Consider the following 16908-nt stretch of genomic DNA (forward strand, 5'->3'; position numbering starts at 1 on the left):
AGCTGATCCCCATGTTTTTCATTATTGTTCTTTCATGAAAGGTCTAAGTACTAAATTTTTGTTTTAATTCCCACAGAGCAACTCCACTGACTTAAAAAGATTTGTATGATGTCAATAAACAGAGGATGATCTTAATAATTAATACTGTTCCAAGAATGGAGCCTGAGCTATGAGTTGTGATTTGTTTAGCATATTATTCTCTAATTTTCTGTTTGCATTAGAGAAGTCAAAACACAGAAGTGACAGAAAATAGATCTGGCTTGGGGAGAAGAACAGATCAATATATATTTCAATCAATTTTTTATCCTGCAATAAAGACAGTTTTTTACAAATATGCTTTGGTAAGAGGTTAGAAAAAGACTGGCTCATTTCACTTTCTCACTAGTCTTCTAAAACAGCAAGATAACAGGGTCACAGAAGAACTAACAAGAACTGCAATCTAGAAACATGAAAATTATTATTTAGATATCTTTCTTTATAACTCTGAAGAAGGTTTCTCTGTGCATTATGCTTTGAAGAATTAAATGACTGGTGTCAAGAAATAGATTTCACTTCAATTGTCTGTAGGCTGACAGTAGAATAGCATGGTCTAGTTTCATTGGCATTCACAGAAGCAAATTATTGGAGTTTAAAAATCAAACAGTCTAGAAGGTAGCATCTACTGAGCATAAGTTAGGGCACAAGCAAGAGGGAAGTAAAATGCTTTTTTTTTTTTTTTTTTAATGAATTTTAAGTTACACCCATGAAACAGGTGCCATGTTTTTGCAAAGCAGACACCACTGTATTATGTTCATCTCGTGTATTATGACACATAGACCTGTTCTACATAAACCAGTTACCAGCCTGAACTGTAGAGAAGATTATTCCAAGTATAGTCATTTCCCTATGTTTCTGTTGAAATTATTTTGCTATTGCGGGCAATTTATTCAACTTGCCTTTTAAAGTTCTTCTTAAATTCTGTCTCTTCACTCACCCTATTTAATCTGGTCTTACAAGATCTGAATTTCAGTAATTAATAATAGAATCTTGATACAGGACTTCTTATGCATGATGCAGGATATATTTCTATGATGGTCCAATCAGAATATGATGCTCTTTGGTGATCTGTTATTAATCCATGGTTAAGATTTTCCTATAATTTTTTGTTCACAATCACTTACCTTGCTTACAAAATAGTCATGTCTGTTTTTGGGCTGAGCTCATTACTTAAACGTATCCATTAATAATATAAATATTTACAGATATTAGCACACTACTTCTTTCCTACATTCTCCTTTATCTTTCTTTTTATGTTTGTATCTAGCTTGCTGTTCCTGACACAATATTGGCAAAGAACCTCAAATACATGATCTCATAAGTCTTCTAAAAAGACAGAAAAGCTAGCTGTGAAAGTCATTTCATTGACTTCAACCTTTATAACACATTTCTAGTGATTAGGTTTTCAGTAACAATTCTAACCTTGTAAGGACCTTTTAGAGAGTTTCTTAATCAATTATGGAGGAAAAAATCTCAAAATAATAACATTCTTTTGCAGTACCTAGCTGTTTGATGATTAGTCTTTGGCTGTGGAATAATATTACATACAAATAATAAAGCAATGGGGAAGAAAGGCATTCTGAAGGGAAATTCAGTGGGACTGATTTTTTTTTTCTAATCTCTTTGGCCACACTATAAAGAAAGAATTGGGACATTCTGCTCCTTTTCTGGCAGATTTTTTTTCTTTTTTTTCTTTCCTTTTCACTAAAAGGAGCTCATAATGGATCACTTTGTGCCTGATAGAATGAATTAATGTTGCACAAAAGTAGCTGGATTTTATAGTGCACTGAGATTATATTTGCTGAATGTCAGTAAGGTGCGTGCCCTCCCATTTATGTTACAAAATTCTATCTTTGTTTCTTTCCTTCTTTTACTGTTCACAGAAACTGCTAATTACTGTGAGAGCAGAAGGTCAAGTTCTTGAACATTTAGAAGGTTTGAGCTGTTTTATTATAGCTAAGCCGTATTTGAACTATTTCATCATTTTTTCATTGCATAAAACCATTTACTAATAACACAGGAGACAATGCTGCCATGATCACAGTTGAGACTATTTGCAAGCTTGACTGTATGGTACACAGTATACCTATACACTGTACCTATATAGTAGGTCTTGGTGAAAACAAATATAACTAAATATTAGGAATCTGTATCAAATAGGAGCAATTACTAGCAGGTTTAGCTAATATACGTATGTATATATGATGGAGTATCCATAACTTCTATTGCATAGACATTATTTGCAGATATTGATTGTCATTTCTGTCACCAAGATATGGGAGCTTTTATCAACATAGAGATTGGTGCTGGATGACACAAAAGAAAAGAGTTTTTACAGAAAAGGGACAGTATTTGATATATCTTCTGAAATACAAAAAATGCAGTTAAATGCAGGAGTTGGAGATGTCTAACAGACTGCCAGTGGGAATATGTTGTCTTTGGATATCAGCCTAAAATTTATGGCATTCTAGAAGGTTTACTTTCATGAGATGTGTCAAAAAAAAAGTTAGTGAGGTTTGCTATCAGTGCCAACTTTCATAGTCTTGTCCTCCTTCTTCTTTCTTTTTTTAGATGTCCTTGCTCTGCTGGGTATCCCTCTCTTTAACAAAGCTGCTCATGTCTGACCTCAACCTGATATGCTTCAGAGAAGATTTCAAAGCATGTGATTTTTTTTTTATTATATTACTTGCCAAAAGGTATGACATATCTTAAAGAGGAATTTGAGACACTTGAAGTCTTCAGTGTTTTACTTGAGAGTACTGGAAGGACAGCCTTTCTGACTACATAGAAGTTGCTCTGGTCAGTTTTAGAAGTGGTATGGTAAAAGTTATGGCATCAAAAATGTCCGTTTGTAGAGAACTACTAAGAAAAAATCTCCCTACTGTGCTGCAAGAAATGCAAACAAAGAATGAACTCAGAATGCCCCCATATGGGTAAACATTGAGACAAAAAGTTGGAGGCTGAAAATTTGTAATTCTAAGGACTATATACATATTTTGGAAACAAAACATGGAGTTATTTAAGTTCAAACTTTCTAATAAAGCAAATGCTACAAAAGCCTGCTTAAGACTTTTTTTTTTTTTTTTTTATAGTCAAAAACTGATCAGTGGCTTTCAGTAGTTTTTTAGCTACTTCATTCATTTCAGTAAACTGATGGTACCAATGAATTTTAATAAAATGGCAGACAATTTTCTAAATACTTGCTAGAACAACAATTATCAATATTTTGTCATGAATATTCCTTATTAGGCTTATGAGTGTATGACTCTAGCATTCAGTAACACATGGAGATCATATCATGATAGATATAATTCTTGATATTACTAAATCTTAAAATTGTAATCATCAGTCATTCATAGTAATTCACATCCCCCTAAATAAATGTATATAATGTATCCATGGAAGAGAGACAAGACTATCCAAATGACAGTCCAAATTTTTGCATACAAAACAAGCTAGCAAAATTTTTGCTTCCTTGCTGATGCTAGTTTAATAATGTGACAGAAATAGCTGCAAATTAGGAAACCAATTTGGAAACAGAGTGGTGTGTGTAAATTGCTATATTTCTCAGTACATTTGCATAAGTCTAATAAACCTAAGATTGGCATATTTTCCATTGAATTTCATTTTCAGACAATAACTCTCCAGTTGTTTGTTTTTTTTTTTTTCCCCTGGCATAAATTGCTCGATATAGTAGAGGTTGCACTTGCCTGTTCCCATGTACTGAAAGCTATGCTAAGGCACATGGAAGGCAGGGAGGTGATATGGGAGAATCAAAATGGCTTCACCAAGGGCAAATCCTGCTTGACCAACCTAGTGGCCATTTACGATGGTGGAACTGCATCAATAGACAAGGAAAGAGCCACTGATGTCATCTAACTCAACTTCAGTAAGGTCTTTCACATGGTACTCCATAAAATCCTTCCCTCCAAATTGAAAAGATATGGATTTGATGGGTGGACTGTTCAATGGATGAAGAATTGACTTCAGGACTGAGTCCAGAGAGTCAATAGTTCAATGTCTGGATAGAGATTGATTATGAGTGGTGTTTCCCAGGGGTTGGTGCTTGGATCAATACTCTTTAATATCTTCATCGGTGACATTGACAGTAAGATGCAGACAACACATCAGAGGGATGGGATGCCATCCAGAGGGACTTAGACAGGACTAAAGAGTGGGCCCAGGTGAACCGCATCAGGTTCAACGAATCCAGATGCAAGATCTTGCAGTCAGGTCAAGGCAAGTCCCATTACCAATAAAAGATAGGGAATGAAAGAATTAAGCACTGCCCTGCTGAAAAAAAACAACAACTGTGTGTACTGGTGGATGGGAAGCTGGACATGGGCCAGCAATGTGCCCTTGCAGCCCAGAAAGCCAACTGTATCTAGGACTGCATCAAAAGAAGAGTGGCCAGCAGGTCAAGGGAGCTGATCCTGCTCCTGATGAGATCTCACCTGGAGTAGTGTGTCTAGATGTGGAGTCCTCAGTACAGAAGAGCCATAGACCTGCTGGAGCATGTCCAGTGGAGGGACACAAAAATGATTCATGCAATGCAACACCTATGCTCCAAGAACAGGATCTACATTCCTGGAGGTATTCTTTACTTGACTGGATAAGGCCTTGGACAACTTGATCTAGTTTTGATGCTATCTCAGCTTGGAAGAAAACGTTACATCAGTTGACTAACAGCCATCCTTTCCATTATCAATTTTTCTGGTTTGAAAATCTGGGAGATAAAGGCCAGTAAGTAAACCTAGCATTATTTCACTTACTGTAGTAGCTGCATATCTTTATTCAATATAGCTACTGTAGTAAGTGAAATAATGCCAAGTCAACAGTAAAGAATCTGATCTGTCTGTACTACTGGCTTTTATATTTCTCCTGAACCAGATTACTGGGCAGCACAGAGCAGCTTATAAATATAAACAGCTAGCATGGCTGTATTCATACAGAGGATATCAATCATATAACAGTCATGACCCAAGGCTGAGCAGAAAAGAGAACATAAACAATCCCGGTCTGGACAGGCTTTGATTAATACACATCAAAAGACTGCTTGTACTTGGAAAAAGACCAATATTTCAAGTATGTTTTTTTAGATACTAAATATCAGTTGTCTTCAATCTAAACATAATCAGAGACATTACTGTAAGTAATTGTCAAGTTCAAAAATTCATTGTCTTCAGAAAAAAGAACAGAAACAGGGGAAAAAGGAACAAATTTATAATAAAGTGTGAACTTCATCTATTTTCTGTCATGCCAACAGGTACTTGATGGTCCAAAGAACATAGAGCACAGGAGGGATATACAGAGTAACTTTAGGACTAGCATGAGAGTTCCTGATCACCTCTCAGATTATTACATTTTATAAATCTTCCATTATCTAAAAAGCACTGGGTCCATCTGTAAATCACTGATAAAGAGGTTTCTTACTAATCAGAGACAAAGCCTTAACTATTCCCTTGTGCGATATAAAGAACTCCTGAACTGAGTTGATGAAACAGATGAAAACCTTGCTTGACAGAAGACATAGAATGATAATATAGTTTCTAACGCTGATGAAAACTGTGTGAAAAATGTGTTTTTCAGAAGTTAATTCTTCTGTGTTCTCTGAATAAGTAATTGACCATGATCCAGGATTTATTTTGTTGTTGTGCTGCTCCCAGTGTACAGCTGATTACTCTGTGACCTTGGAAAATTCATACTTAGTTGAATTTGGCCTTAATCTTTCTGCACCTCATTTTACTTATTAGTATAATTATTATAATAATATCTGTCTCAGGAGAGCATAAGGTGGCTTCATCAGCTGTTATTGTGGCTAATAATAATAGGATCTCTATAGGCTATGTTAGTTTATTTTACAATAAACGGTTTTCCCGGAATAACAGATAGGAGATTAACAATAAATTGAGCCCACTGGAAAACTGTCCTGAGAATTGCTATTCTAGTGATACTTAGGTCAACACAACCTGCTCCTCTGTTGAGTTTAATGATTTAAACCTATCAGCACAGTTATACAAGCAAGCTGTTTAAAATGTGCAGAATGCCGAAGAAAACTTCCCTTCCATGCTAAATATTTTTCCACGTTTATTAAGAAGAGGGTTGGGAATAGACACAGAGGGTTCAGTCAGGCATGCAACAACTACTGTATAATTACAGCATCATTTCTAATTTATCATTCATATCACCCATGGCTATTAGCAAATAAGACTGCTAATCAAATCATCTATTGTGTTCATGGAAAGTTCACTGCTTTCACTTCCTTGCACTTTCTAGAAACACAATTTTACAGTGTCAGCTAGTTTGACAGTTATGTAAACATGCAACATTTAGCAAGATACATGCAATAGTTAGCAAGATATAAACTCATCCTAATTTCAAATATGCTTGTGCCACCAACCTTTAAACTCACTTGTATTAAAACGTAATTTTGCCCCACTGCATTTAAACAAACTACACAGACTCTAGTTACTGAAATCAAAATGTTTAGAATACAGCAGGTTTACATTCAAACAGAAAACAAGCACTCAGAACAGAGAAAAACAGTGTTCAAGGATTCATGCATGCAGGTTTAGAACAGATTCACAGGATGGAGTAGGGAATCAGCAGACAAGAAATTCTATTTCCTCAGTTATGTGAAACTTTTATTATGAATTGGTTTTGGTTCAGCTCCTACATCGTATCAGGAAGAAGGCAGATTTCAATCACAGTCTTAGCACAGTAAGACAGATAGCCAGATGAGTACTACGGAAATGTACAATATCTTTCAGAAATTTTTAAGAAGAATGAGAATAATTTCTAGGTTAGGATACATATCCATATAAGGCACCTGTGTTTTAGAACCTATAACACCTTTCACATTCAAGCTTATTCAGATGGATAGCTAAGGAGAAGAGTTCAAAATTCTGGCAAGCAAAGGAAAGAACTGAATTCATCCCATCATGTTCTGAGTGAGTACTGCTACTTAAAAATGTTTAATACTCCAGTGCAAGTTCTAGCGAATAACTTTAAAAAGGCAAAACTGCATTTAAATTACATCACCAACCACCAAAATATCTGATACACTCTTATACAAGGACTTGCAATCTCTGCTCTCACACCTACCCACAGCACTTATCTAAACACTTCACAAACCTACATGTGGTCTGCAGTGTTTCTGATGACAAACAGCTCTATTCTCCCACCTGCTCTGTCACTTTGTACCAGCAGCTCCAACACTTTGTTTCCATAGAAAAGACTTTCCCTATCCTCAGGTTTCATTCAAACACGCAGTAAACATTCAACAGCAACTACTGCATGCAGCTTTCTCCACCTCATTCTTCACCATACGGGGATAGCAGATTCCTGCAGCTGACAGAGGACAGGCCAAGAAGAGGAGTAGAAGGCATGACTTGTGTTAAAAAACACAAAGATATTGGACAGTAATGGCTGTGGAATATCAACTTTAGCAGCTGGGAGAAGTGTTTTCTTCTGGGAAGTTAATGGCATCTACTGCATAGTTCTTGAATGTTGCCACAGTATTTGAATGTCTATTATTGGATGTGAACAATAGCCTTAAAAAAAGTCAATGAAATAAATCAACTTTCAAGAAAATATTTTCTTTCAAATAAGATTAAAAAAAAAAAAAACAACCCAAAAAACAGCTCCAGACAGCATATTCATGAATCCATACATTCTTCTGAAATGGTGAATGTCAGAAATAGACATGCTTCACAGTTCTAGGATTTACTTCAATCATATACACATAGTTTTCTGAGTCCAAAGACTAACAAGTAGCCTGGCAGAATTCTTAAAAAATTCTCACAGAAAAAATAAGAGTCAGGAAAAATGTCATTATGTGCTTAGTGAACCAAAAATCCTTTTAAAAATAAATAAATAAATAAATATTTTTATTTTATTATTATTTTTTTTTTATAATTTCATTAGATACTTATGGGAATGGGTTACAAAACTCAATCCAAAAAGTACAGTATTAAGGGGGGGAAAAAAAGGCAACATTTCTATTTTTATTAATATCTTGGCAATATTTCCAGATGGCCATGGTTTGCCAGTGGATTGACAAGTCCTGCAGTAGAACACTCCCAGTGTTCTATTATTGGTATCTACTGCATAGAAGCCTTATTTCCCTAGAAGTCTTTTCTGTCAAAAACACTGAATTATTTTAACTTTAACTTGTAACTTTCAAAGACCTCTAGAACCAGCAAACAAAGCTTCACAACATATGTGTGAATCCAGTAAACATTTCAGAAATGAAAAGCACACAGACTATTGTGTATATACTAGTTACAAATTTTATAAACATTGCATGGAAACATCATACATTAGTTTCAGGCTGGAAATACCAATCTGCACGGAGTTAAGTATTTGCAAAAATAAGTGTCCTGAAGCTATAGTTTATTTTCCAACAAGTATATGAATTCATGAATGATTATACTTATTCAGAACCTCAATACTTGAGCTTTTATCTAATTTGGAGACAGAAGAAGGCATTTAAAGAAACCAGGGACCTTCTATAGGTGACCTCTGAATTTTTCTCCTCCATTTTCTCCTGGTACTAACATCCCCCAAATACACTTATGCAGAATCATATAATATAATGCATTAAAAAAAAAAACAAAAAACAAACAAACAAAAAACAACAACAACAACAACAAAAACAGAACAAAAACTTTATCATATTAAGTGAACTACAGTGTTGAAATGGAACCCATAAGACATATGTTTTAATTAAGTATTTCATATAATCATCACTTCTGAAACATCCAGTAGTATGTTCATGAATTTCCAATTTTTGACAATTGGAAAATAATAGGTGATATGTATGACATGACATAAAAATATGCATAACAATCATGAAAAATCCTTTAATATGCACTGGCAAAGATAGGAAACCTCAAATGTGAAAGGTCATTTGAAAATAAAAAATTTAGAATCTTTTTGATGTAATTATTCTTGATGTTTGATTCTGTAAACTTTTGATGAATATCTGTTTAGGTTGCTATCAGCTTAAAATATGTGAAGAAATACATAGTAAAGAACAGAGCTTACTACGAAAGCAATACTGCTATTTTCTCTTGTCTCAAGTATTTTTTTTTTCTTAATTATCTGACAATTTACCACTGACATTCTTCATCCTATCTGCATTCTCATTAATATTACGTCTGACAACCTTGTAATTTATATTTATCATCAGACTGGTCTTATGAACTCTTCCTCATCCTTTTTCTAAGGAATGGAAAGATTAAATAACTTGCAGCCTTATTTCTTATCCACCTTATTCTCCAATTTCTCTTTAAGTACAGTTATATTACCTGATATTTGTTTTCACTGCCACATTTGTTATTCCCTTATTAATAACTTTAAAAACAAAGAGAATAAGTTCACTGGTACTAGTTTATTAAAATGACAGAACACTATCACTGTGACTGATTCATTTATATTAGACACAAGACTTGAAAATAACGAGGAAAAGGAAATATACAGATGTGTTTTGTTAATTTGTTTATTTTCTGGTAAATGTTAAAAGTATCACTCTAAAATTATATTTGTTTGCAGCTGTGATGTACAAAGGAAAACAAGCATTAAAGAATGTATTCTATGATTACGAATTATGAAAAATTTAACCATTCATATTTCTTTAAGAATTTATACTTTAATCTTTGATACTTGATTAAAATCAAATGATCAATATCAACTACAGCATTATCTTGTTTAAAATTTTTGCTTCACTTTTTGTTTTGCCTTTTTTTTTTTTTTTTTTAATATGTTTTTTTTGAGATTACACAATGCGTCTCCTTTGTCAGCCTTGGAAAAATGTAATTTACAAGGTTACAAAGATACAGCTCTAATTCCCAAGCGTGCATCTGTCATATATACAGTCATAATAAGGGAAATGAATATGAGTAATCTACAGTTCTCAACCTTCAATTTTATACACTTAGTAGAAGTGTTTTCAGTGAAGGCTATATGAGAAGAATAAAGATGCCATTGAGAAGGAAAATCAAGGCCATAAGTTACACTGCCAGCTGTAAGCAAATTGTCATCATGCTGTAGAGGTTAGATAGACAAGTGATGCTGAGCACAACAGCTTTCATACGCTGGTGCATGAAAGTGATCTTAGGGATTCCTTGAAAAGATCACTAAAACCAGTATCACTCACTGACTGCAAGAGGGAGGATGCTCAGCATTTACGAAGTGTGAATCATTCATTTTCCTTCTCTCCTTAAGGTACAACTGAGAAGATCTAATGTCTCAGTGCTGTTTCTGTAAACCAGTTTGGCTCAGTACCTCCAAAGAACCCTCTTGCTTTTATCTAGCTTTTTTTCAATTGATCAAATTAGCTATCTGAACTGACTCAGTCAGATGAGAACCTGAGTTAAAAAAAGGGAAGTGGAGCTAGCAGCCCAGCCTGGTGACAGAAGAGAAATCTAGCTGAAACTGATATGTGCATCTTCTGTGCACAACATCTCACTACAATTGGGGCAAGATACCTGATACTCTTGAGACTTTTTTTGAAAAAATTCCAGAACTACAAAACCAAATAGATTTATAAATGGTATATTAAAAAAACATACATAAAAACATGGTGGTAGTGGTGAGACAGTAGATATATGAGGATAGAGACTATTCTGAGGATAAAACCAAAGTTGTTGATACTCTCATGTAGACAGTACAACGTGAAAACTCTTAAGTAGAAAGCCAATCGCTATTGTTTTAAATTGAATTTTTGTGTTGATAATGTAGAAAACTACAGACACATTTCAGTATCACTCTCTCCTCCCCCAAAAAAACTCCATACAATTTTAAGGCAAAATTATCAGCTATGTTATCTATTAAAAAAGAGAAGACTAAAAAAAGATGTACATATGATATACATATACATATGAAACTTTATTTGAAACTAGTTTCAGTTTAAGTACTAGCATTGACCTGAATTTGCTACTGTCCAAAAGATAGTGAACATCAGCCATTATAGCCACGATGATTTAGCATTTCAAAATCAATCAAGAAGGGCACCTAAGTTACGACTAGGTCACAGTCCAGTTGGTCTTGATTTAGTATTTCAGTAAAATACCGTGTCTTTTATTTACAGTAAACTCAATAGTCAATTTAAAAACATATATATGCCAGTGACAACTGATCTCATGTTTCAGGTTCTTCTTCTGGTGTTATAATTTGAAAAGGACATGAGTAAAAGAGAAAAATATGCATATGAATAACTACTTAACCTGTTCCTTTTTTACGTGTATGTTTTATGTCTTTTTTTCTTTAATCAGTACTGTTGACATTTCTTCTTCTGATTTGTATAATAATTATTATATCATTAAGTTACCCTTTTTAAAATTTCTTGCATAGTTTCTTTCATTTTCATATTTATAAAAAAAAAAGAAAATAAAAGAAAATAAAAATATAATTCTATAATATTATACATGAGTGTTCATAACTGAAATAGTCAAAAAGCAATGCAAAACAATAAAAAAAATAACCCAATAGCATGGAGCTATAAAGAAAAAGATCAGGATTGAGAAGGACCTGTAGACCCTGATTAAAAAATATACTCTTGTTTGTGCTTAGATTACAGATGTTAAGGGAAACAAATATTTATATGACATACAGTGAAAATGGTATTTATACTTGATAAAAGGAAAATAACCTACAGTGAGCCTATTTAATACCTTCAGATTTTGTTTTGAATATGAATACAACTCAAATACTGCAGGTAACTCAGAAAATCTGTTGAAGCTTCAGCACTCGATCAGACAGGAGCAACAGAGCTTCCAAAACCAAAACAACCTTAACTTACTAGTTGATATATAAAAATCAACAGATTTCTGAGCCATTTTTTGTACAGCCTACAGCTTCTACACAGCCTACAGTAGGCCACAAAGCTCTATCGATCTCCCTATGAAGATCACAGTGAAGATTCATCAGGAACAAAGTATATTACATGATGCGTGGATGATGGTGAGTCATTTCTATCTCTCAGTCTTTTCTCAGAGTTTGATATTCTGTACCATATGGCCACAATCTTCATAAATGAGGTTTTAGAGAAGTCATCTGATGGCAGAATGGAAACAGCTTTGCTCAGCAGCAGAGTTGTTAATCAATAGGTGGAAGATCTGAAAGTGGTGATTCCACGGAAAGAAAATCCCATATAATCCCGGATTCAGGTCTAAGCACTTATTAGGGCAGCAGGAATATAAGCAGATATATTTATAATACTGCTTCATTCTGGTTTTGGACTAATCACTTTCTGCCCAGCAGAATGCAGTTTATTTTCCCAGCATTTCTAGTATTTCAGGTAGTTTTTCATTTTCTCTGCCATCTACCACGGGCTGTGCTTTCAGCAACTGTTCATTTGTCCCTAATGTTATATCTTGATTGTGAATTTTCCTCTACCTATTTTATTTTTGTCCAAAATTTTTGTATCTCAATTTTTCTTCACACAGTCCTAGATTGTCTAGTTTTAATGAAAAAATCATCCATCTTTTTTCAAAAACCACAGAAAAAAAGCACTTTTTATAACTTCCCATCTTAAAGACATGCAGAGTCTAAGGGAGCATTCAACACAGCAAATTTTGTTATAGAAGTTTTTTTCAAGTTCATCATACTGTAAAGAAAGAAAGCTAGACTGCTCTGGGGAGTAATGAGGAATGAGAGTTGGACTCTGGAGAATTGAATGGCCCTTTGCTATTCAAATATACATGGACACATGCATGGTGGGCAAGGGAAGGAAGGAACAGTGTGTCAATTGAAAGGGAACAATTATTCTCACATCTCTTTCCAGGAGCAATGATACGTGGAGAATTGTGGTCATCTCAGAAGAAAGGTGAAAAATATCCCTGCCCTTGGCAGGTAGGTTGGACGTAGTTGATCTTTAAGATCTTTTCTAACTCAAACAATCATATCATTCTATGAAAAGCATGCAGAGAAGGTTCACTGGACTCCCCATGTTTCCTCTTTGGTTGATATAAAAGTAGCTTCAAACCACACTTAAAAGTTAGCTTTCTAGAATGATCTTTTTAAAAATCTCCAAACTTTTCAGAAAGTTCTCTGAGCACATAAAGATTACTTTTAAAAACTGCAAATTCAGACTGAAAAATTAAAAAATAGTTCTTTATGAATACAGTGTAAGGGTAACTAATGTCTTTCCTGGATTAAGAACAACAGACTTTGACTGCTGTCGTCTAGGTTTTCTGTGTTTACACTGGACTTTTTTTCCAGCAAAAGATCTGAACTCTGAGTAACAGAACAACAATTTTCAAGAAGGTAACCATGCACCTAGCATTTAGTGGTCTCTACTGTTACAAAAAGACACCAGCAAAAGATGGTTGCATTGAATATTCTGAAAATCTATGACCGTAACAATATATAAAAATTCTTTTCTCTTAGCCATGAAGCTATTATCTTTGTTATGGCCGAATTCATGGACTGCCTAAAGACTTTACTAAAGACTTTTACTGAAGACTTCTTTTGTTCATTACCAATTTTATAAGTTTAAATATTTTGGTGAAAGGATCTTACCCGTGCTTTCTGCTCCATCTCCATCATTAATCTTTCATGTTGCTCTGCTATTGCCAGTGTTGCAGAATGGACTTTCTGATATATCATTTCTCCTTCTCGTGTCTGAAAGGTGAACAGCCCTTCTCCTGTGTCACACATCCTGCAATAAGAACAGAAGGAAAAAAATGAGTACTGTGTAACTTTTATCTATTATAAAAAGTGCACACCTTACGATGGAAAATGCCAACTTTTATAGTTAATCTTTTATAGTTAATCTCTGGGATTCTGAATATCTGCAGTTATTTTTAGCACTGAAGAGAGACATATTCCAAGAGACAAATGCAGAACTCTATGAACGTAACCTCTAAATTCAGTTTTAATCATCCTCTGAACAATAAAAAAGAAGTTTTATCACAGAATAAAACTGGAGGTAATACAGTTAGATGTTTATGGCATTGTTTCAAATGTCTGCAGGGTAAGTAAGACCTGAATTTTGTTCTTCTAACCAATTGATGAAAGAAGCACAAAGCATATCATGACATTGAAAAGCTGACTTTGACTTTTTAACATAACACTGTTCTTTTCTTTGAACTCTACAAAGAAGCTGCATGGAAAACCAGCATTACAAGGGTTAAAATACAGCTGCCTCAGTATGTTTGTGTGAGGCGGCATTTAAAGCTATCTTGATAATAACAAGAGACATTTGGTCTGTTTGACAATAGGAGCAGTAATTCTGTTGCATAAGAAGATTAAGTAACAACAACAACAACAAAATCAACTGTCTTCTTTTGAGAGAGCAACTATTGTTATCCTTATCTGTGATATCCTTGTGGGATTGTTAAGAGGAACAGAAGTGTTATATATGCTAAATGCAGTAACAGAGGTCTGGGAAACAGAAAAAGTGACTAGACATCAATGATTATTGAGTTACTTTGCAGCCCTACACCGTGTTAAACAGTGGTGCAATTTGACACACTTATATTAGCAATTCCATTGCATTATCTGGGGCTGATTTTTGCATTCTTTATCAAATTCCTCTTGCAATTTTAGAAATGGAACAAAATAAAACTCTCCCTGTAAACATTTCAGAATTATCTGACAGAAAATTGTTATTTGAGTCACCAATACATAGCGTACTTCAACAGTATAAATATTTCCATTTGCCTTAGAACACCAGGTTTTTAAATTTTCTTTTAGTTTGCTTAATTATTTTTCATGATATCTTTTTTTTTTTTTTCTAATATCCCAGCACCTCAAATATGTCCCCAGAAAGCCCAGGGCATAGAGAATGAGCAAGCATTTCACAAAAATGTGTACTGATAAGCTGAATATTAAAATATAAAGATATAAATATTTTTAAAGTTTGCACCCTAGAATCTAGATTATTATTCAGAGATTGGATTTTCAAAATATTGTTCAATCAAATTAGCATATAGAACTATATTATTTGAATTAAATAATCATTAAATACTTCTACTGCTATTTTACATGTACAAACACAATTACAAAACAGCTTTTTGAAAACAGAATCATTTTTGCCAGCTCTTTTTAAAAGATTAGAACAAACCTTTCTATGTAATTTTATTTTAAAACACCTCTCTTTAATTCTCAAAATTGTTTCTAAATAATTCAGAACTGAGCAGTTCATTTTGATTTCAGAACTGATGAGTGAAAATAAAACCTTTTTTTAACATCTACAAGATCTTTGCCTGTACACTGGAGGGGGCATGCTTTCGTTGACTCTGCTATAAAGAATGCGTGGCTGTGAGTGAGTGTGCTGGGCACACCAGAAAGTATTGGAGGCAGAAACAGATGAAATAGAAATGCTTCTGGAAAATACCTGGTGAACATACTTAGTAATGATAAATCGAGTTGCCAAAAAGAAAGCCACAGCCTTAGGAATAGATGACTTACGATATGACAAACACCCATAGCTCTGAAATAGAACCAGTCTCCTCCCATCCAGAGATGTAACGAAAATACAATTCAGTTTGCAGAGAGGAATTATTTGATCAGCGTTGCTGTGATAGGCTAATTAATAAACAAAAGGAAAAAAAAACAAACAAACCACACTTAAATCCAGAGCCAATTGGGATCCCTGTTACAAACAGTTAAGATACTTTGTATCCTTAGACACAATGCTTTAAATGCTTATAGTAGAAATAAAATGTCTCAAGAGTTCTGAGACATAATGGCAGCAGTCTTTTAGATCCCTCAGGGCATCATATAGCTGGTACTCTGTTTTTGTGTAAAGATATCTTAATAAAATTCAAACAGCATGAAATGGAAAGTCTGGAAAAAAATGACAGGGTTTCAGAAACTGAAGCAGAATACAGTTTCTTTGTTGGTTTCAGAGGATGAAAAATCCTACAGGGATAAAAACAAGAAAGCAAGGCAATAGAGCGTGATTAAGATTCGATTCAGGAGTTAAGTTGTTTATTTTGACCGAGCAAATATAATTGTTCCCAATGTCGATTCGACCACAATCTGTATGGTCAGTGTGCTGCTGAGGCAGAGACAGCCACTCAGGCCTGCACCTGGGGCCTGGCTTTCCAGCAGGAGAAGTTTACTTCAGCAGATGAGACATGTCAGTGACAGAAAACTCCTGACAGCAGCTTCCCAGCATCTGGATTTTCAGTTTTCTGGCTAACAGCATACAGCTTATATGCAGAGGTTCCAGATTGGACGTGGAGGAAACTATGCTGAAGTATCGATAAGGACTAACTTGCTTTTACATTTAACATGACTGAAAGGTGCCAGAAGTGAAGCATCATCAGAACCTGGCAAACTTGAGCTCCATAAAAGGAAAAACAGAATTAAACTCCGTATTTTTCTATCTGAACCTGTTATTTGCAAGCTGCCCAAAGAGGTGAATCCCTATGCTATAGTGAAGTTTCTCCTTTCTTCTCCTCAGTGATTTATTGTGATTGGACCTTAGGACATCAGGAAAGGTGTGTTTAAGGCTTTGTTTCAGTCCTTTGGGGAATGTTTGAAACACATGAAAACACAAACTGATTTAGAAGAACTTCTGGAATTAGAAGAAGAATGATGAAGATGAAAACAGATAAAGGGGATCATGTTGAAAAGGCACGGCAGCTTCACTTTTATGGTCAAGCAGACAAGAGAAAAGAAGACAAGTTGAAATATACTTCTGTATTTGTTCTATTTACAGTCAAAACACAATAGACTAAAAACATTATTTTCTCTACAGACTCTTCTAGACATCAGAGAACTGCCCGTTTCAAATGACAGTTGCAGGTTTTACCTTGCTAATGTGTTGAAATGAATCTGAACAAACTGTGGGTAAATTAATTTATATTTGTTCAAACTACACATGGTTATTCTTGACCCTATAATCTCTGGTTAGTG

General features: G+C 34.4%; 1 protein-coding gene across 1 annotated transcript in view; it reads right to left on the minus strand.

The window, feature by feature from the left end:
- Nucleotides 1-16908, minus strand: part of DOK6 (docking protein 6) — a 235163-nt gene that overhangs the window by 48063 nt on the left and 170192 nt on the right. The window contains exon 6 of the mRNA XM_052704711.1: nucleotides 13561-13699. Coding sequence (XP_052560671.1) covers nucleotides 13561-13699 — 139 coding nt within the window. The remainder of the gene's footprint in view (nucleotides 1-13560; nucleotides 13700-16908) is intronic.

The sequence above is a fragment of the Tympanuchus pallidicinctus genome, unplaced genomic scaffold (genome assembly GCF_026119805.1).
Source record: "Tympanuchus pallidicinctus isolate F22 unplaced genomic scaffold, pur_lepc_1.0 scaffold5, whole genome shotgun sequence".
In the NCBI taxonomy this organism is placed as follows: Eukaryota; Metazoa; Chordata; class Aves; order Galliformes; family Phasianidae; genus Tympanuchus; species Tympanuchus pallidicinctus.